This window comes from Lemur catta, chromosome 3 (genome assembly GCF_020740605.2).
Source record: "Lemur catta isolate mLemCat1 chromosome 3, mLemCat1.pri, whole genome shotgun sequence".
Taxonomy (NCBI): Eukaryota; Metazoa; Chordata; class Mammalia; order Primates; family Lemuridae; genus Lemur; species Lemur catta.
Genome location: NC_059130.1, coordinates 87,468,587 through 87,489,629, shown reverse-complemented (window position 1 = coordinate 87,489,629; position 21,043 = coordinate 87,468,587). Strand labels below are relative to the sequence as shown.

Sequence of the window (21,043 nt, the reverse complement as noted above, 5' to 3'; positions counted from 1 at the left end):
TGTTTTACTTCCATATTTCTCATTCCTTTTAAAATTTTTTTAGGACATATTTAAGATATACACAAAGATATACAATATTTCACATTTACAAAAGCAGAAATTTTTGTTTCTTTTTCAAGGTATTTCGTGTCTGGAGCAGTACATGGTACATAGTAGGCACTCAGTAGTTCCTTGTGTGTGAATTAACATAACTACATGGGCACCTATTACAAGTTTAAGAAAAAAAACACTACATTTGAAACCAGCCATACACCTCCCATATTGCAGCTTCCCTTTCCCAAAGAGGGAACCACTATCCTGAATTTGCTGTTTGTTATTCCTGAGCATTTCTATTTCTACCATATATGTATGTATCCTTAAGCAACACATACTTTCTTGCAAGTTTTAAAATGTTTTATCATTGGTATTAATATCACACTGAGTAATTCAACTTTTTTCTGCTCAACACTGTTTGTAAGCTTCATCCACACTGGTATATATATACTTCATCTAGTTGATTTTCATTTTTGTATGGGATTCCACAGTATGAAAATAAGTCACTTTTCCAATGGCTTGCCATTACAAAAAATGCTTGAATATTCTTATACATGACTCCTGGTGTACATATGTGAACTTCTTTAGGGTATATACCTAGAAATGGAATGGCTGGCCTATAGGACATCTTGCATTTTCCAGACCAATTATCACCAAATTATCTGCAAAAGTAGTTATTCCACTCCCATCAGTGGGGCATTTGGGTTCCAGTTCCATGTCATCACAGGAAGGTTTTCTAATAGATGTGAAATGGTTTTGGTTTGCATGCCTCTTTTGCAGTTTCCATTTTGTTGGATATTCGTGTTTCTCCTTTTGTAGATGACTTATTTATCCATTTTTCCTTTTTCCTATTGATTGTGGAAGTCTTTAAAATATTCTGATACTGATTCTCAGTCCATTATATGCAGTCATAAACATATATACATTTTTGCTGAACTATTTGAGAATTAGCTGCAGACATTGATACCTTACTCATAAATATTTCATCAGGAACCTCCTAAGAACTGCATTTTCCTACATAATCACGAATTTATCACCCTCCCAAAATTTACCACATAATAAATACTATTATCTAATATGAATGTAGTTTATAATATTAATAATTGTTCACATTTCCTAAATCCAGGACCCAATCAAGGTTCACATGGTGCATTTAGCTCTCATGTCTCTGAATTCTCCTTTGGTCTAGAATGTTTCCTCCATTTTTTGCGGAGTTTTTTTCTTCTGTGATATTAATATTTTCAATGAAGGGAGCAGTTGCTTTGCAGAATATTTCTCCTTCAGTTTGGATTTGTCTGATAATTTTCTTATAAACAGATTTAGGCCAAATACTGACAGGGCTATTACATGAGTGAGGCTGTGTTTTTCTCAGTACCTCATGAGGCCTTAGATGTCAGTTTGTCCTGTTGTTGGTTTCCATATAATTATTAGAATTTTTCTTTTTTTTCTTTATTTTCTTGTTTTTTTTTTCTTTTTCTTTTCTGTAATTTATTTATTTATTTTTTAATCTTTCCATCCTGATTTGTCCTATAATTATTAGAATTAACTTGCAAAGTCAAACCAAAAACCCTGCCAGGATTCTGATTGGAATTTATCTGCATCTAGAGATTAACTGCATCTCTTTATTAGATTTATTCCTAGGTACCTCATATTTTCAGTGCCATATAAATCTGTTGTATTTAAAGATTTATTTTTATAATAAATGTTACCTTTTTAAAAATTACATTTTATAGCTCTTTGTTGCTAGAGATTATTTATCACTGATACTATTTCCAGCAGTTTTTATACAAGCTAAATTTTGTTTCAGTTGTTCAAACTTAAAAGATACATGTTATAAAGTGAAAAGTCCTACTCTAACCTCTGACCCTAGCCATTCAGCTCTTTCCCAGAGGCAACCAATGTAACTAATTTCTTATATTTTCTCCCAGAACTATTTTATATACATACAGGTATAATGTGTACTTACATATATGGTATATTATCATTAAATAAATGGCTATATTATCATTAAATAAATGGCAGGGCTAGTAAAAGAAATAAAAGTCTGAAGGAGGGCCTATTGTAAGAAGGACAGTTTGGTTTCATAATGATTCAATCATTACAATTGATGTTTGTAATGACTTCCAAAATGCTTTGGAAAAAGCAAATTATTTAATGAAAAATTTCAAAATATATGACAGCCATTTCCATTCAATATACTTTGCTACAATAATTCCATGTGCTTAGAAAAAGGAAATCAAGCTCTTTCAAAAAGAGCAGATCACAGTCCTTCCTCATGAAGCCTCTTCACTCTTGTTTCAGCGCATACAGCACATCATCCTGGCTGACGTTGAGCCGCACACGAAGGAGCAGGTCGTTCCTGCTGGGCTCCATGAGCAGGAGGCGGCAGGAGCCCAGATGAGAACACACAGCCATGCTCTCTGACATGGTGGGGTATGGCAGACCCTCCATTCTGCACAGTGCCACATGCTGACTGTATATCTAGACACAAAAAGCAAAGCAAAGATTAAGAGGAAAGGCAGTCCTGGGGCTGTATCTGATCATTTATTTCTTCTTTTAAGGAAATTAGACACATGGTATCCAGGATACCAACTACTCCAGAAGGCATCAATGGGTGCCCCAGTGATGCCACTGTTATACAAATAGTCCTGGTTTCCAGGGGCTGAGAGTTCCACAGTTGAGAATGTCAAAATTCAAGTCAAATTTTGCTAGACATTTTCCTTATCAGATAGTGTGAACAGATGCCAAGGCACGACCCTTGGAAAAGGATAAAGGCCCTTTATAGAGAAATATAGGGAGGCAGGAGGATAGCTGGAAACACAGATTCCTACCGTAAAGCTGGATCAGGCAAGTCTGTAGCAGTTCTGGTCACTTTCCATTCTAAATATTTATGAGTCTCCCTCCACCACCCCCAGCAAGACTGGGAGCTTGTCAGGAGCAGGGATATTAACCAATTCAGCTCAGGGTTCATGGCACCCATCACAGTGAATGGCACACTGTAGATGTTCAGGAAATGTTTACAAACTACAATGAAAGTCGCTCTCTGCAGAAGAGCTGTCTCAGACTCTAGGAGGACAATAATGGGCAAAACATGACCAGCAACTAAATGTTTATAAAAGAATTTATAACAAGTCCATTTCCCTGACCTATTTTAGGTAAATAAAGATGTCTAAAACATACACACACATAGACATACACACTCAGGTACACTTTTAATAATTCCTCTTCTAAGGCAGCCAAGTACCTAGGGATACCAGTCTTCAGTAAACTAAGGCACAAGCCCTGCTGATTCCCCTTACTTGATCTACTTGAAACTATGCTGAAACACTGTTCTGTCTTCAAACATGGTCTTGCCCCTACTACAGCATAAGCTATATTAGGGCAGTGACTTTGTCTTGTTCATCTTACTCCTTGAACAGTGTCTGGCACACAGTAGGCCCTCAGACTAACATGCAGAAACCGGTTGCCAAAGTTCTCTTCTCATGCAAATAAATATAATATCACATAAGAATAGGTGCTGGTCTGATGTTCTTTCACATAGTCAAGGTGGCACAAAATAGAGAAAAACTGATATATATTGATTGAAATTTCCACATATTTTAAAAGCCCCAGACCAAAACCAAGGATTCGTAAAAAGGGGATCACCTGTTGAAATGTTGCTTCCTCCAGTCCTGATCGACGGAACTCTGCAAGAATGGCTCTCAGGAAGCCCTGTTCCAGAACGGAGGAGTTTCTTAAAGGAAATGAGGAAATGTGAGTTCTTGTAAGTGGGTGTACCACCAGCCCAGAGGAAAGCCAAACAAAGCTTTTGTGTGTCTTCAGAGAAGAAAGAGAAAAAGCTGGGGAATACTTTCTCCTGTGTTATATGGCAAGGTTCCACTTCAGCCCCAATGTCTCAAACTAATACAGAAAATGCCACTTTGGAAGTGAGGGAACCTGGCAACTACATCTGGAAATACACTGGTATCTCAAATATACCCTCATTTCAAGAGCTGAGCACACCACTCAGTGTGAGAGAACTATCTGCTTCCTTCTTCTTGTTCCCATAGCATATTTACTCCCCAAACACCTGCACCTGTAGTAGCTCAATAAATGGCAAGTGTACTTCTGTTATCCCAGGTTTGTTTCTGTCTCCTTGACTAGACTTGCCCCTTAGATGCAGAACTGAGTCATTAGTAAATGCAGATTGAATGAGTAAATGCTGAGGAAGGGAAACACATTTCCGTGGCCTTCCTCAACTGTGGAGCAGCTTACTTGATAGCAGTGATGTATGATGATGAAAACATCTCATCCACAGCTTCCATTAAGTGGGCGACAGTGACCAGGCCAGGGGAGTTGGGCTTCTGGGAGGAGAGCTCGCAGATCTCCGTGGCACGCCTGCAGATGTCAAGGCAACGTCGTGCATCTCCAGAGAGGGCTGCTACCTACCAAGAGGGATTATTTTATTCCTGAGGCCATCTTAACCCAAAAGAACCAACAGATTCTATGTTCAGCTAAAAAACAAAGGTGGTGTTGGCAATGGACTTAAGCCTAAAGTTAAGTACTTAACCCTGGCAAGGAGCCATGGGAATGATTATATTGCACATGGGATTCTAATTCCTGAATCAAAACCACTGTCTTGTTGGATGAATCAGATCAACCCACAAGCAGATGGCTCTGCCAGTGCTCCTGGGCCCCTTCTTAGGGAATCCTCTATTCTCTTCCAAGTCCACTTATAAGGCTTCTTGCATTTTAATCTCACAAAGGGAATTCTTTGACTCACTGCAGCCTGCAAGGATCTTGGTTTCTGTATTTCCAGTACTTACCAGCACTTGCCAGCAATGTCTACCATCCACCTGACTACCATCGTACTCTGCCTGGCAACATCCCCAAAATGATTATTTCCTTCCAAAATTCATGGTATAGGTATATATACACAACACACCAAGACATTAAAAGTAATCATCTTTGGGAAGTGGGATTATAGGCGACTTAAAATGTTTTGTGTATTATTTCTGTTTCCTGAATTCAAATTTAAGACATTCAGAACAAAAAATCATTTTTCAAGTAACCCAAGACAGAAATATGCACATCAGCTTATATTTGTCCCTCGCTCTAATCTCCCACATTGAATTGGTAAGGATGCTGTGTACACCCTGCTTCATCCCTTCTTTCCTCCTATCGCCACCCCACAGCCTGGTGGAGCAGCACCTCCACGTAGTGAATAGCATGGACTTGAGAGCTGCTGCAGGGGACCCAGAACAAAGTGAAAGGGGAACCCTGGGAAAGCAAGAAAATACCCAAAACAGTCTTACCCTGAGGGCATCTACGAACCTTGGAGACCCTAAGCATCCTTTCTGATTGCTGCTAGGGCAAGGGAGATGAAAGAAAAACCCAGGGTCCATCCAACACGGAATCTAATAGGAGACTCGCCATGAACTTGGAACTCAGCCTCCACTGCAGCCTCAGTGTGAGGGTGAATGAAATCCATCCCACAGAAGGGTTGGCAGGAAAAATTGCCTGTTTTGACCCTGGTGGTAGGTGGGTATGGGGTAAGAGAAACTCCCTGAGTTTTTGCAACCACAAACCCTCACATGGATTTGTAGCCCAAATTTATATTGTTTTTCCTAAAATGATAAGTGGAAGATTTTGTTTAATGAAAATGGTTAGCAGTAACTGACAGAAGCAAAAACAAATTCTCAATGAATTCCAACCCAGGCCTCAATTCTCAAGTAAAGGAGCATGCTGATTCCCATGTATACAGGAAAAATGAAATAAAAATCAAGACACCAAAACAAGGAAACAAAGCCATATATGCACAGGGACCAAGAGAATCAACAGATATCAGAATTAGACTCCCAAAGACTTCAGATATTGTATTTATAAGATAGAGAATAAAAAACAGATATGTTTCTTTATATGTAAAAAAATAAATAAAAGAGGGATTTGAAATTAGGGGCAAGAGATTTGAGTAAAAACAGCATCCAAAACTGATGCCTTCTGAATCCTCATTAGGAAAACCAAGAGGCTGGAGGATCACTGAGTTCAGGAGTTTGAGACCAGCCTGAGCAAGACCAAGACTCCATCTCTACCAAAAATAGAAAAATTAGTGGGGCGTGGCATTCCAGCTATTTGAGAAGCTGAGTTAGGAGGATCACTTGAGCCCAGGAGTTTGAGGTTGCTGTGAGCTAGACTGACGCTGTGGCACTCTAGCTTGGGCAACAGAGCAAGATTCTGTCTCAAATAAACCCCGCCCCCAAGAACCCTAAAAGGAAGAGGAGCAACAGGAGAGGAGTAAACAATGTAATTCTGCAAATGAGAAAGAGGTAGAATGAACAGCAGTTGACACAGCAGACCGGAGAAAGCCAAATCCTAAACCAGTAGTGAGGAATCCAAGGACAAATCTAAGTTACATTAAAAATCTTCAAAATGCTCAGGAGTTAGTGGCACTGGAAATGGAGGTAAAGGGGGATATTTAGCTAACATAAGGAAGATTAAGTTAAAGTTGAAAGTTAAGGAAAGTTGAGAAAGTTAAGAAACTAACTCTAAGATGCTCTAGATGAAGAATTACCAAACTATGGCCCACCAACCAATTGTATAAAATAAAGTTTTATCGGAACACAGCTGTGCTCATTTACATATTGTCTATGGCTGCTTTCAAGATGTAAAGGCAAATTACTACCTGGCCCTTCACAGAAAAAGTTTGCTGAACCTTGTCCTAAATCCTTCCCCTATTCATGCTGTTGGATGAACAACAGAGCCCCTGAAGGAGGATCTGAGAAAATTTTGAATGTTGTTATTTTGTACTATCCCCATAAAACTCTTTGCCCTAAAGATTACCCTCTCCTAATGAGGCAGAAGACCAGAGATTTAGTCTCAAACTAAGATAAACAAAAAGTCTCTGGTAATATAAAATCTAAGCCTACAGTCCTTAAATACATATTAAAAAACTTTAAAGAGTTTCGCAGGAAATTACAGTGTCACACAAGTCCCAACAGACTTAGGGCCCTCTATAAACACAGATGGGCCACATTTAGAGTTGACTGGCCTACAATAGGAACCCTAGACCTCCCCACCATGCAAGCAGTTTAAAAAGTTGTGACTGGGACTCCCGGCCACCCGGACCAATTCCCTTACATAAATTCATGGCTAAAAATTACCTCTGGACCTAGGGATACTAGGTATTATCGCAGGGGAGGTGTCCCTTACCAAAAAATAGATGATTACTATATGCTGCCGAAATTGAAGCCCTCCACCTTCCCTGGCACCAGCCCACCCCACACATTCCCAGAATGCTGCCCTCGAGGCAGGACATGGGAAGCCTACTCTGGCTTCCAGATTAGGAATCCAACTATCCCAATGGGAAAGAAGAAAAATACTGAAACTGACCCAATCAGATTATCCTACAGTGAAGCTCACGGTGAACAAAACCCACTCGTGCTCAGAGCCCCGAGTCAGCTTTTTAATCTCCACCCTTACACCTGAGTGGACCACCCAGACATCTGAGAAAAGTTCTCTAACAAGACTTAGAGAAAAGTCTCTAACCAACTGACAAAAGCATCTTGGGAGGACGAAGTGAGAAGACAATCTCAAATAAACAAGATGGCATTAAAAAAAAAGGACCATTCAGAGGAAAAGAAAGAACTCTTAGACAATGTATGACAGCAAAAGCAAAAACCTCTACCTAAGAAGGCTGAGATGGTAACTTTGAGGATCTCTCTCCTAGAAAGGAAAGCCTGGAGACAGGCACCATACCTGGCTCACCTCTGACCCCAGCACCTAATACACTACCCAGCTCCAAGCAGGAGGCACAGACATGTGCTGCTGCTGTAGCCATTCAGGGTTCACACTGCTAAGGGCAAGAGGAAACTGGAGTTAAGTTTATAATTTTTTTAAGTGCTAAAATACTTGTGGATGTGTGGTTTCCCTCCTTCCTTCCCCCCACTTTGTTCCTCAGCAGCCTCAGAGACTAGCCTGTGGTGGAACCTCAGCTGCCACTCTCCTAGTAGACTTGGAAGGTGCAGGCAGGGATCCAACACCGCAGACCTACCCTGCAGTGTGTGCCTTGCTAGGCATGTCACAGACACCATCGCTGAATTCTCACAATGACCCTATGAGGTAATTATTATCACTCTCGTTTTTCAGAGAAAAGGTTTTGATGTAACTTTCCTATAATATTCTAATGCCTACTAAGTGTTAGAACCAGAATTCAAACCAGGTTTGTCTACTTGACTATATCGCTCTTTCATTACACAAAACTGCTTGTTCTGTGAATCAATTAATATTAGTTTGTATGAGAAGCTCACAATACTAATGGCCTTCTAATCAATCATATAATAAAGTTAAGGAATTTTTCTGGATTTTTCCTTCCTGTCTTTTAAAATTTATTTTCATTTATTTATTTACTTATTTTTATTTATTCTTTTTTGGTATTTATTTTTATAGGACTTTCTAAATTTCTCTTTATCCCAAGAGCACCCAGCACAGGGCCTCATACCCAGTAGGCACTCAGCAAAGACTTGCTGACTGGTTTGTGGATGCTGCTTAGAGTTCCCCGAAGGTGACCTACCTTCCTGGCTACCAACTGGATAGCATCATCCTCAAAGGCCTTTAAATGTTTGAGACGGGACCCCAGGATCTGCTGCAGTTGGCTGTGAGTATAGGGCTGAAAGGACATCCTGGTAAGACCCTGGGGAACCAAAATGACAAGAGGAACAAGATCACTGATTGACCATCCATTATCTAGGTGGAAAGTCACCCTTGAGTTCCCAAGCCTGATTCCCAAGTCCCATATAATGATTTACACATTTCATCCCAGGACTACCACTGTTTTCAGCTGTCATTACTGACAATGGCCAGTGGTATCCTGTAGGGCAGTGGTTCTCAAATTATTTTTTTTGTTTCATTTAAGAAACTTTTATTCTATCAGAATCATTTAGAAACAGAAGCACAGGTGCTCTGATAACAGTGGATGGGAGGATCTTCAGGTCTATGCTATGCACTACCACAGCACCTGGCTTCACTCATCAGGCTTTTCACGATGTGATGTGCTTCCCGTTGAACTGCAAGGCCAGTAAGGGCAGACACACAGTCTGCCAGGTTCGCTGCTCTACTCTAAGCACCTAACACTGCCTAGCAGCATGTAAGTGCTTAAAATTTATTCACTCATTCATTCATTTATTTAGAGACAGGGTGGGTCTCACTCTGTCACCCAGGCTGGAGTGCAGTGATGTGATCAAAGCCCACTGTAATCTCGAACTCCTAGGCTCAAGCGATTCTTCTGTCTCAGCCTCCCGAGTAGCTGGGACTATCTGCGTGTGCCACCACACCTGGCTAATTCTCTCTCTCTTTTTTTTTTTTAAGAGATAGGATTTGGCTATATTGTCCAGTCTGGTCTTGAACTCCTAGCCTCAAGTGATCCTCCCACCTTGGCCTCGGAAAGTGCTAGTATTACAGACATGAGCAACAGCATCTGCTAAACATTTTTTAAAATGATTAAACCTCCAGGGCTTGGTATAGTTTAAAAGTACACAGGTAGCAGAACACCAAAAAGATAAAAAGTTTGCAGAAAATCACGCACATTTCATTCCAACATAGAAATTATAAACATTTCAGAAATCAAATTTCTGAACTTCCCCATTTATTTTCATTTTCTATGTTTTCATTTTTGTACAACTCTCAGGCTCAGTTTATGGATCTGTAAGGAGAGCTTGAGAACTGCCCTTAAACCTACCAGTCGGCTTGACACTCGGTTCATCATGATTCGCTCGGGCAGGTCCATTGTGTTGGCAATGGTCAGAACCACAAGCCGGGCCTCCTTGTGAGTGGGCCAGTCAAAGAGATTGTACATTACATCTTGTTTGTGAGTCCACAGAAGGTCGAGCTTCCAGGGAAAAGGAGAGATGCAGGGTCAATCAGAGCCCGAGCCAGGGCTCCAGAATGACTTATAACCAGGTCACGGCACGGAAGCAGCAAGGCAGTCAACATGCCTCTCACCACCAGGGAATGGGCACAGATGAATACAGAAGGGAACTGGGACTCCTCTCCCACCCAGTACTTTTGGATGCCCCGTTTCTTCTCCAGTCCTCCTGTGGGTACCTCACCTCATCCACAAGCAGGATGGTGGTTTCCTGAGGGGACCCTTGAGTGCGGAATCGCTTTGCCAGCAGCTCTGCCGCATGGTTAGCTGTTGCCTTTTCACCTGTTAGCTTCTGGATTAGGGGAAAAACAGTTTTAAACTGTAAAAATTTTACTCCTCTGGGCTTAAAGTTAAATCTGTAAATGGAGGAAGCTATTTAGTCTGAGGAATTCAGTATCCTATATTATACCTTCTACTTTAGCCTTAACCATAACCTGGAAGGATAAGAGAAGGCACCAAAAAAGGACATAAAGAAAGTCTAGTGTATTTGAAATGCAAATGAATCACAGGCTGGTCCCAGAAGCCCCCTACTAAAATCACTATTACATAATTCTGTAACCTGCTCCAAGACAACAGCCAATGAATGAAAGAGCAAGGTTCAAACTTTGGCTTGCCACTGATCCCTTCTCCATAGTTTGTCACACTGCCACCTGTGAGCCCATGGTGTTTGCCTTGTTGGTAGGGACCAGCTTCCAGCCATCCACTATCCAGCCCCTAGACTTTAGGGTCCTTGAGGGTAAGAATTTCACCTTTCTTGCCCTTGCCACCTTTACACAAAGGACAATGCCTGTGTATCATAAACATGTGAGATACACACAAAATTAAGTAAGCCTTTCTTTTTTCATGTGTCACTAAGAAAAACTGTATTTTCCAAACAGCCCAAACAGCTTTGCTTACCTGCAAGATCTGCACGTAGACTTGGTGAGGCTCCGTGAGCTTCATGCCGTTGACCTCAATGTACCAAAAGGGAGGAACATCATGTGCTTGGGCTGCCTGCTGTAAGCAGCGCACCACCTCATGCACAGTGGCAGTCTTCCCTGTCCCTGGGACACCGGAGATATACATGCACCTAGAACAAGACAGGAAAGCCCATGGGTAGGTCTGTGCCAGCCACCTGACCCCATCATCAGTTTGGAATGTGGGAACATGTACTGAGGGACTAAGACCCCCGAAATGGGGAGATGGGGGCAGTAGGGACCGCCTTGTAAGCTGGTAAAGGTAGGACCTGTTTTTTTTTTTCTTTTTCTATTTTTCCTCACTTCATCTTGACTGCATAAGGACCCCTTAATATAGAATCATTCATTCCACCAGCAATGCTGTATACAAACTGCCTACCAAAAACAGGCCAGTTTCACTTTTTTTCCTGAAAGGCAGAATGTCTATTCCTATAGAATTACTTTGACAACAAAAACTACTTCAGAAGCTCTAGGCTTCAGCAATGCTTTTGTCTATTCTGCTGATACTGGGAAAGCCCAGCTGGCTGAACCATAACACCTCAGGTGGCATAATGGCAGAGGCCTTCGTCCCCAAGCCACCTGCCTGTCTCAGCATCACTCACCCTCCAGTATGGTCAAGGAGTTTGCTTTCCACAAAGTTGTAAATGTCTTGGAATTCCTGTTCTCGACAGGGTAGAGACTCAGGTACAGCAGAAACATGCAGCCTACAGTTGGTGGTAAATGGGGAAAAGAGAATACTTTAGAAGCATTTCACCACCATCTACTCAATAATAAATGGAAAAGACTTGTCTACAGTTTCTACACGAAAACTCAACCTCAAACACAAGGCAATGCCTTCATTCTCAAATCCCTCTACTTGGCCTCATAACCTGTGGCTTCTTTCTCTACTCAAATCATGTGGGTGGACCTCATCCCATAGGAGATTCTGATTCTGCTTGATTTCTGGCAGGATCTAGAAACATGCATTTTGGAAAAGTCTCCATATGGTTCTAAAGGGCACAATAAGCAAGAGGCACTGTCCTGATTAACCACCTTCCATCCCTGAGGAAATGATGGCTGTAGACTGGAAGGTCTCTCCTCTCAGGCCTATCCAGGTTGGCTCAACCAGATGCTGCTTGAGAGGTTTCTTTTTTCTAAACACACACCTTCATTTTACTCGCTACCTTAATTATGTATACTAGTGACTGCTGTCCATTCCTGCCCCTCATTCCTGGCTATCTGAAAGGGGCCCAAAAGCAGCATCACCTCAGCCGGGCCTGCTCCAGCACACTGGTGGGCTCCTGGGCGGCCAGGTTTCGGTTGCGGATCTGAGGAGTGGCATGACATGGCGTTCTAGGCTTGGGCTATATTCAAAACAGAGAAGTCATTTCAGAAGGAAAAACAAAGCAAAACACCATTCAGGACACACCAACAAATGTGATTCATGCTGATCTGATAAAAGGAAGAGAGGTGGTAAATTCCTCTTAGTTTCTTCCTGTATAAAGTGCCATGAGTCCCCATCTCTCGCCACACATTACACATACACTTTGTTCATAGTCTGGGACTACCACAGTCTGTGACACAGTACTTGGAGAAACCTCACCAGATTTTTCCACTCCAACCCCAGGGTCACTGCTCAATCTAGGCTAACAGCCCTATTCTCTTTTCTTCCTTGCTATTGGCTCACTAGAGCAGGCCTGCTATTGCTACCCTCATCTTCATGGTATCTCTACAAAGCACTCCCTTCTGTGGGGGCATTTCACTCCACCTACCCTCTGCTTCCAGCCTGGCTAGACAGTGATAATCTCTCTACCTCTTCCTCAGGCAGAAAGCACTTTCTGTCTGTTTATATCTATTAATTTTGGAGAAAACAGGAAAGGAATAACAAAACCTTGCTGAGAAGATATCAAGAAGCCCAAGGGATTTTGACCTATTTTATTAGGCTGAAAGTGCCCAGCCCTGTATGCCTTCTTTTGGGTGGAACCCAGGAGATACAATCAAACCAGAACAAGGGTAATCTTTTGCATATCTCAGGAACTCCAGGTAAGATGGCTTCTGGTGCAACTATAATCTGTTGGATTCCTTTCCCTAGAGGTTTTTCTTTGACAAGCCCAACCACATCTTCATATGGAAAAATGGAGATGAGCTTTAGGAAAAATCTTCTAATTAAGCACGTCTAAACTGTGTTCCAAAGAACAAGATGCTGCTTCCATTTAACTTTGTTTAATTCAAACATTTCTAAAATACATTTGAACATGAGAAGACCCCCTTTTCTTAATACCTTTTAATGTTCTGCTTAAGTTCTACAGGAAGCAGAAAAGATGTCTGTTTACCTCTTAGTTCCATCTTCGTGTTACCAATTCCAGTTCATTACCAATATCTAAGTACTACTCCCAGTTTCTCAGGCCTATCAAGTGGGACAACAAAGCCAGCACTATAGCTCAGCAGCCCTGCACTCAGTACCCACTGAGTCCTTAGCATGTGCAAAGCACTCTGCTGGTGCTCTTTGTAAGAAATGCAAAGAGGAGTCAGTTTACTTCCCTCAGGAAGTTTAGCTCTTGGCCATTTGATTCTGTACCTTAAGAGGAACTTGAACTCAAAAAGCATTGAATTCATTTTCAGTCCTAGAGTTCACTTAGGTCCCTTCATCCATGAATATTCTTAGAGGAAAAGCTTTGACTATAACAGCCCTATGCTCAGAATCCAGCTGTTATTAATTGGGTGACCTCAACATTCACAACTTTTAAACTGAGAGGGATGCTTCACTGAAAAATAAACTTAAAAAACCATACGGTTTTCTTTGGCGTCTTGGAGGGGGTCTGTAAGGATGACGTCAAGGAAGATCGTAGGTTCCTAGACACACTTCTGGGTGTCCTCCTTGGACAGGATGGCATGGAAGCCTCTTCCTCCTCACTGCTCGAGTCTGAAATTTCTGCTGACAGAATCTCTTCCTCTTCTTCGTCACTTTTACTATTACCTAGAAACCTGAATGGTGGGGACATATTTTCTGATATTCAGTGTTCAAGTCTAAATAAGAACTCCATAAAGATCAATGTGGATTACAGATATTGCAGGGTATCTCCTGTGACTAGGCAATATAGGTGCTTGCTACAGAGACACTCTGCTGTGTTATTTATATTATCTCATTAAACCCGTAACAACTTCGTGACTTATATATTGTTATTACTATTTATAGATGAGGAATTCAGGCTTAGAAAGCTTAAGTAGCCTTCCCAAGGTTATACAGATAGCAAATGACAAAGCCCAGATTCAGATCCAGGTCTATCAGAATCAAAATTCATGCTCTTAGGCACCCCGCCCCTCATTAGTCTTCCCAGGCACGATGATCAAGGGCCATGGGAGCCATCTAAGCCCAGGACAGGATTTCTGGTCCCTTTCAAACTAAGACATTTATGTGAAACGTAACATTAATTCCAGACATGCTAAGTAAAAGGTGAATTTCAGTGGACTGGCAAATAACAATATAAGAGGCTTTAAGGGATAAGATTAGATATCACAGATGGCAGCAATGGTTTTCTGCCTGCCACGGAGCAGACTTACCGAAGCTGCTGCCTAATCCGATTCAAAGTTAAGAGAGAACTCTTTCTGCGGATACGATGGGGAGTAGAGGTAGCTTCGTTCTGAGCCTCTGGTTCTTTTGCATCCCTGCAAGATATTACAGCAAGGTTATGGGAGGCAGTTTGGGGCACCAAGGATCCACAGCAGGCACTCAAAGATAGTCAGGTGGCCTGACTGGCTCCTATTCTTTTTACAGCTACTTTAGAAAAGAGCCAATCACACTTTGTTAAAAAGTTTATAACTGAAGTTTGACTCAAACTCAGAGATCAAAGTTTGCCTAAACCTTATTATTTAAATTAGACTCACTAGAAACCAGAATATACTAATCCCTGGCAGAGGTTCTTGTCCTTTTTTGCTTCTGATGTATCTATGAATTTACTGTCCACCCAGGATCAAGGTTAGCAGAAACGCGCTACATATTCAACACAAAGCATTTATTGAGCAACCTAGAATGAGCCAGGTGCTGTAGTTTCTGGGGAGCAAATATTGAAATGTGTAATTTCTGGCTTGTCACATTTTTATTTGTATAGCCCATTATCTGCAAACATTATCTACCCAAACTGTTCTAGATGCATTATCTTCTTGTACCATATGTATTTAAGAATGGTTTCCAGTTTAAAAAAAACAACAAAAAAACAAAAAACTGTTTGTGGCAAAGAGCCACAGCAACTAATGAAATCCAGAACTGCGAAGCAATGCATGTTTAGGAAATTATCTTCTATACAAGTGATCCCCAAATGACAGCTGGGCATATTAGAATCATCCAAGGAGCATTTCAAAATACAGATTCCTGGGGCCAATGCTTGGAGCATGATTCACTATGTCTGGGAAGAAGCCTAGAAATCTGTATTTTCGAAAAGCTCTCTAGGGACTCTGTGTCATAGGTTTTCCACCCACTATTCTAATGTTTTTTTACTATGACCCACACATTTAACCTTCTGTGAAGGATTTCAATTTGCTCTGCAGGTAATATCCCTGGTCACCTCTTTTTGATGCTTTCTGGTTTCAGAATCATTGAAGGCATCACTGAGGATCTCTTTCCCCCACTGGTAGGGGAAAATATTCTCTCCTTGCTAAAGTCTGTGGCTTCCAAAGCTGTGATTCGGGCTCTCAGGATCATGTGACATTCAGGTGAAGCCTTCTTGTCATCCCTAGAACAAGAGAGAGGAATCTTCCCAGTTTCCTCTGGGGCTTTCAGAACTGGAGACAAGGTCTGAAGTTTATCAGGCCGAGACCTCTTAGAAGGTGAGGTGATCTCAGAGAAGGCCACTTTCCGTTTATTTCCTTCTGGAGAACCCAAGGAGGCAGATGAAGTTTGCCGGGACATCCCAGTGTTAGATGTCCTAGGTAAACCTAAGCCCAAGAGAAATCACATACACAATGTGTGAATTTTTTACCTAGCAATATATAAACCCCCAATCTCATTATAACCAAATTCATCCACTGAATTATACAAAGAAATGAATTATCCATATTTTAAAATTATTCCATGCTTTCTTTCTCCGGGCTAGGTAGCTCTAATCATTTTTCATCTCTCTCCTAAATTTAATGAGTGATTTTCATAGTTAGAACCATTAAGTCAACTTTCAAGTCAGCTTTTTTGGATAAGTGTTCAGCAATCAGGTTTCCCTGACATAATCTACCAGAACAGTGGTTCTCAAGCAGGGGTGATATTATATGCCCTCCACTCTATCTCAAAAGCATTTGAGGAAACTTGTACTAGTGATGCTATCAAGTAACAAGACCTAGATCTTTCTTATTTCCTAATCCAGATTATATCTGCCAACACAGAGAAGAAGGATTCCTGGAGGCAATCAACTGGGTTCTATGAATAGTGTGGATGTGCTCCTCCCTCACCAGGACCACAGGCACCAAGGACCTTAGCCTTTCATTTGTAGGTATCAACTGAGCTGTTAAAATGGCAAAGTGTGTGCCAGGTGCTAGAAAGAAACAAAAGTAGAATGAAACTCAATCCTAGTTCCCACACACAAGACACACTAGTCTAACAGGAGAGATGATATACATAAGTGTTTATAATATGAAGCAAAATAAATGCCCTAAAGCACCTAAGTGCTAATGAAGATGTTTTGAGATAGACCTTGAAAGAAAGGTAAAATCTGAACAGAGTTGAAAGGGGAAGGAGAGGAGACATGTGAGGAGATAAAGGAGAGATGGACGTGAGCTACAGCAGCAAGGCAGGAATGCTCTAAGCACAGTGGAGCTCACTTTAGTCTTGGCACATGGTGTGTGGGGAACCGCTGCAGATGAGGCTAGAAGAGTTATTTGTGTCAGTGTGTGAATCGTTACAGAGGCTTTATTCATAATCACCAAAAACCGGAAACAACCTACATGTCCTTAAACAGAGAAGGGATAGATTGATAAATTTGTACAACGGAATACTACTCAGCAATAAAAAAGGAACACATTACCAATGTATGCGACAACATGGATGACTCTCAAATGCATGCTAAGGTGTCAGACTCTAAGGTTATAGACTGTATGATTACAACTATATGACATTTCAGAAAAGGCAAAACTATACAGAAAGCAAACAGATAAGTGGTTACCAGGGCCTGGGGGAAGAGGGGTTTATTGACTCCAAAGGAGCACAAGTGAATTTTGGGGTGATAAAACTGTTCTACATCTTAATTACAGTGGTTGTTACACACTCCATGTATTTGTTAAGACTATATACTAAATAGGGAAATTTAACTGTATGTGAATTATACAATAAATCTGACTTTAAAAAGTTATTGGCCGGGAGCGGTGTCTCACGCCTATAATCCTAGCACTCTGGGAGGCCGAGGCGGGTGGATCGCTCGAGGTCAGGAGTTCGAGACCAGCCTGAGCAAGAGTGAGACCCCCGTCTCTACTAAAAAATAGAAAGAAATTATCTGGACAACTAAAAATATATATAGAAAAAATTAGCCGGGCATGGTGGCACATGCCTGTAGTCCCAGCTACTCGGGAGGCTGCTGAGGCAGTAGGATCGCTTAAGCCCAGGAGTTTGAGGTTGCTGTGAGCTAGGCTGATGCCACGGCACTCACTCTAGCCCGGGCAACAGAGTGAGACTCTGTCTCAAAAAAAAAAAAAAAAAAGTTATCTAGGGCCAGATCTTAGAGGTCTTTGAACATGAAGCTAAAATTATTCACTTTTTTGGTAGATGTGAGGGTAACTCATATCATACCTTAGTTATTTCCCATCTTTCTGTCAAAACAATTCATCCAAAATATTTTCGTCATATCTTCCCTCCTCTAATTATGTAACTTTATCAAGTCTAAATTTCTTGCCCTTTTTTTTCTTTTTTGCCAGCCACATCATGCTCATGCCCTAACTTTCAAAGTCCTCTCAACAACCAAAATATAATATCTCAGAAGGTTATACTACAGATTATTTAATAGTTTTTCTGCATCTGCCAAATGTCTTATATATTGATATTCAGCTCCTAAAACACATACTGTACTAAAGAGCTACCAAGAATACAAGTACCTTATACCTGAAGAACTTGGCACATAAACAAAAAATTCAAAAGGACTAATGACATATGATAGGATGAGGATAAGCCCTCCGAACAGCTGTGGAGTGACTTTAAGGGAAAAGCAAATTAGAAAAGACAATATCCAGTAGTTACCCTTGGGTAAGAAAGAATGAAAACTAAAAATATATATGCATGCTTATATAAAAATATATGCATGCTTGTAATGCAGATATGCATATATGTATATATATATCTGATTTTTCCAAAATGAAACATAGGAAAGATAAACCAGAAAGTAGTAAAATGAAGGTGGGGGTGAAGAGAGTAGGAGGGCAAGGAAAGGAGTAGGGCTTCTCTGAATACATTTGTTTTAAATAGTTTTGAGTCTTTATTAGTGTTAATGTTTCACATGTTTAAAAAATTAAATCAAAGATGGGAAAAGCCCTAAAATTAAACACAAAAAGAAATAAAAAAACCAAACTATGTATCACTAATAATATAACCATAAGAAAAAAAATTAAAGTAACTTTACTCAGTGGAATATATTCTAAAGGCATAATGAACTGCAAATAAATTTTGACCTTTACTTGGTGAGTTTACTACTGGTAGTGGTACTGACATAGTAATTGTGAAACTATTTTACGTGTATCAGGATTGCTCCTGGGAACCAGAGTTCTTCCTGAAGGAGAATAGAGAAATAATTATGGAATACGATAAACAGGGGAATAAGCCCGTGGCATAGATTAGAAGTATCAGTATGAATTCAAGAGTTTTAAAATGTGTATATTTCTTAGCTCTTCCTCTGAGGAACTAGAAGCAATGTCATGATAGTAGCAGGGCTCATAAACACCTGATTCCAGGGCTCAACATCACTAATCATTATGGAAATGCAAATCAAAACCACAGTAAAGGGACAACAGAGATGAATCTAGAGGACATTATGCTAAGTGAAATAAGTCAGGCACAGAAAGACAAATACTGCATGATCTTACTTATAAGTGGAGTCTAAAAAAGTTGAATTCATAGAAATAGAGAGTAGAACGATGGTTAACAGAAGCGGGGGTGGGGTGGGGAGACAAGGGAAGGAGTTGTTGATCAAAGGGCACACAGTTTTAGCTATACAAGAATCTTTCGAGATCTGTTGCACAACAGGGCAACTACAGTCAATAATAACATACTGTTATTTCAAAATAACTGAGAGTGAATCTCAAATGTCTCATCACAAAAAATGTTAAGTATGTGAAGTGATGGATATGTTAATTGGCTTGATTTAATCATCTCACATTGTATACATGTGCCATAACATTACACTGTACCCCATAAATGTTATACAATTATGATTTGTCAATTAAAAATAATATTAACTTAAAAAATCACTACAATGAGATAATACATAGTACCTATTAGGATGATTACTATCAAAAAACTAGAAAATAGAGCTAGGCAAAATGGTGCACACCTGTAGTCCCAGCTACTCAGGAGCTGAGGCAGGAAGATCACTTGAGCCCAGGAGCCGTAGACTATAGTATGCTATCATTACACCTATGAATAGCCACTGCACTTCAGCCTGGGTAACATAGTGAGACCCTGTCTCTTAAAAAGAACAACAAAAAAATACCCAAAAAATAATAAGCATTGGCGAGGACATGGAGAAACTGGAACACTTGTACACTACTGCTGGGAAGGCAAAATGATGCAGCTGCTATGGAAAGCAGTATAGCAATTTCTTAAAAATTAAAAATATAAGTATCATGACCTAGCAATTCAATTTATAGGTATATACCCAAAAGAATTGGAAGCAGAATCGCCAAGAGATATTTGTTACACCTATGTTCATAATGGCATTATTTGTAATAGCCAAAAGTGTCCACGCACAGAAAAACAGATAAACAAAATGTGATATATACACACAATGGAATATTATTCAGCTTTAAAAAAGAAGGAAATCCTGACACATGCTACAATATGGATGAACTTTAGGGACATTATGATAAATGAAATAAACCAGTCACAAAAGGATTCAAACACTGAATGATTCTACTTATATGAATTACCTAGAATAGTCAAATTCTTAGACACAGAAACTAGAATGGTGGTTTCCAGGGCTGAGGAAACAGGGGAATGGGTTATTGTTTAATGGGTACAGAGTTTCAGATTTGGAAGATGATGGTGATAGCTGCACAACAATGTGAATGTACTCAATGTCACTTACAAATGATTAAACTGATAAAATTTATGTTATGTGTATTTCAACGTGGGTCTAATCAGGACCTGGCCCACTGCTGCACTAACTCGATACTGTCACATGAGTTAATATTTTATCATGTTTTTTAGTCCCAATGTTGTGCTTTGTGACCTGTTCCACACTTACTGCCAAGCTCCAGCCTCTTCCTCGCCCTTGGGGTGACAGGATGGGTAGAAGTCTGGCGACATTTGGAGGCAGAGTGCCTTGATTCAATCCTTTTGACCACATGTTCTTCTGGGGTTCCAGAAGTGCTTTCTACACTCTTAGTCTTGGCTCCCCGGGGCTTCTGGCACTTGGGGCTGCCTTCTTGCAGTTTATCCAACTCCGCAAATAGTTCTGAGGAGAGCGGTCTGAACTTCTTTTCATTCCAGGATTCTTTCACAAAGAGTATTTTCTCATCTTTCAGATCCATAGGTACCACTGCATCTGGGGCTAAAGCTACTACCTGAATTTAAGAAGTATAGGTAAACAAATAGAACAGATGAGGCCCAAAAGAAATAAGGAATATTCCCCCAGAGATATGACTAAAAACCATTTAAGTTCACATCCGTACCTGGAACATTACTTCCCCCATTCTAAAGAGGCACAGACATGGCATAGCATGTTGACAGAAAACGTATAAACAGTTGACATTTACCGAGCATTTATTAATTTAATCATTAATGGCTTTAAAGACATCAATGAAATGTTACAGTAAATTATTTGTTTCATTTTGTAAACATTTATTGGTTTCACCTCTTAATTGCTATTACCATCACCCTAGTTCAAGTACATATCATCTCACTCCTAGATTATTCCCAGACTCCTTCTAGCTGATACCCATTTCCTACATTGCTTTCTTTTTCAGTCCATTTTATCATCGATGCCAAATTTTC

General features: G+C 40.5%; 1 protein-coding gene across 1 annotated transcript in view; it reads right to left on the bottom strand.

Moving 5' to 3' along the window:
• Positions 1 to 2,170: 2,170 nt before the first annotated feature.
• ORC1 (origin recognition complex subunit 1) overlaps positions 2,171 to 21,043 on the bottom strand; it is a 29,797-nt gene continuing 10,924 nt past the window's right edge. The window contains exons 5-17 of the mRNA XM_045548021.1: positions 20,295 to 20,613; positions 15,429 to 15,798; positions 14,428 to 14,532; positions 13,659 to 13,851; positions 12,133 to 12,230; positions 11,490 to 11,591; positions 10,829 to 11,000; positions 10,116 to 10,223; positions 9,746 to 9,895; positions 8,582 to 8,701; positions 4,288 to 4,457; positions 3,679 to 3,766; positions 2,171 to 2,514 (exon numbers count right to left, since the gene is read on the bottom strand). Coding sequence (XP_045403977.1) covers positions 2,320 to 2,514; positions 3,679 to 3,766; positions 4,288 to 4,457; positions 8,582 to 8,701; positions 9,746 to 9,895; positions 10,116 to 10,223; positions 10,829 to 11,000; positions 11,490 to 11,591; positions 12,133 to 12,230; positions 13,659 to 13,851; positions 14,428 to 14,532; positions 15,429 to 15,798; positions 20,295 to 20,613 — 2,190 coding nt within the window. The 3' untranslated portion in view covers positions 2,171 to 2,319. The remainder of the gene's footprint in view (positions 2,515 to 3,678; positions 3,767 to 4,287; positions 4,458 to 8,581; positions 8,702 to 9,745; positions 9,896 to 10,115; positions 10,224 to 10,828; positions 11,001 to 11,489; positions 11,592 to 12,132; positions 12,231 to 13,658; positions 13,852 to 14,427; positions 14,533 to 15,428; positions 15,799 to 20,294; positions 20,614 to 21,043) is intronic.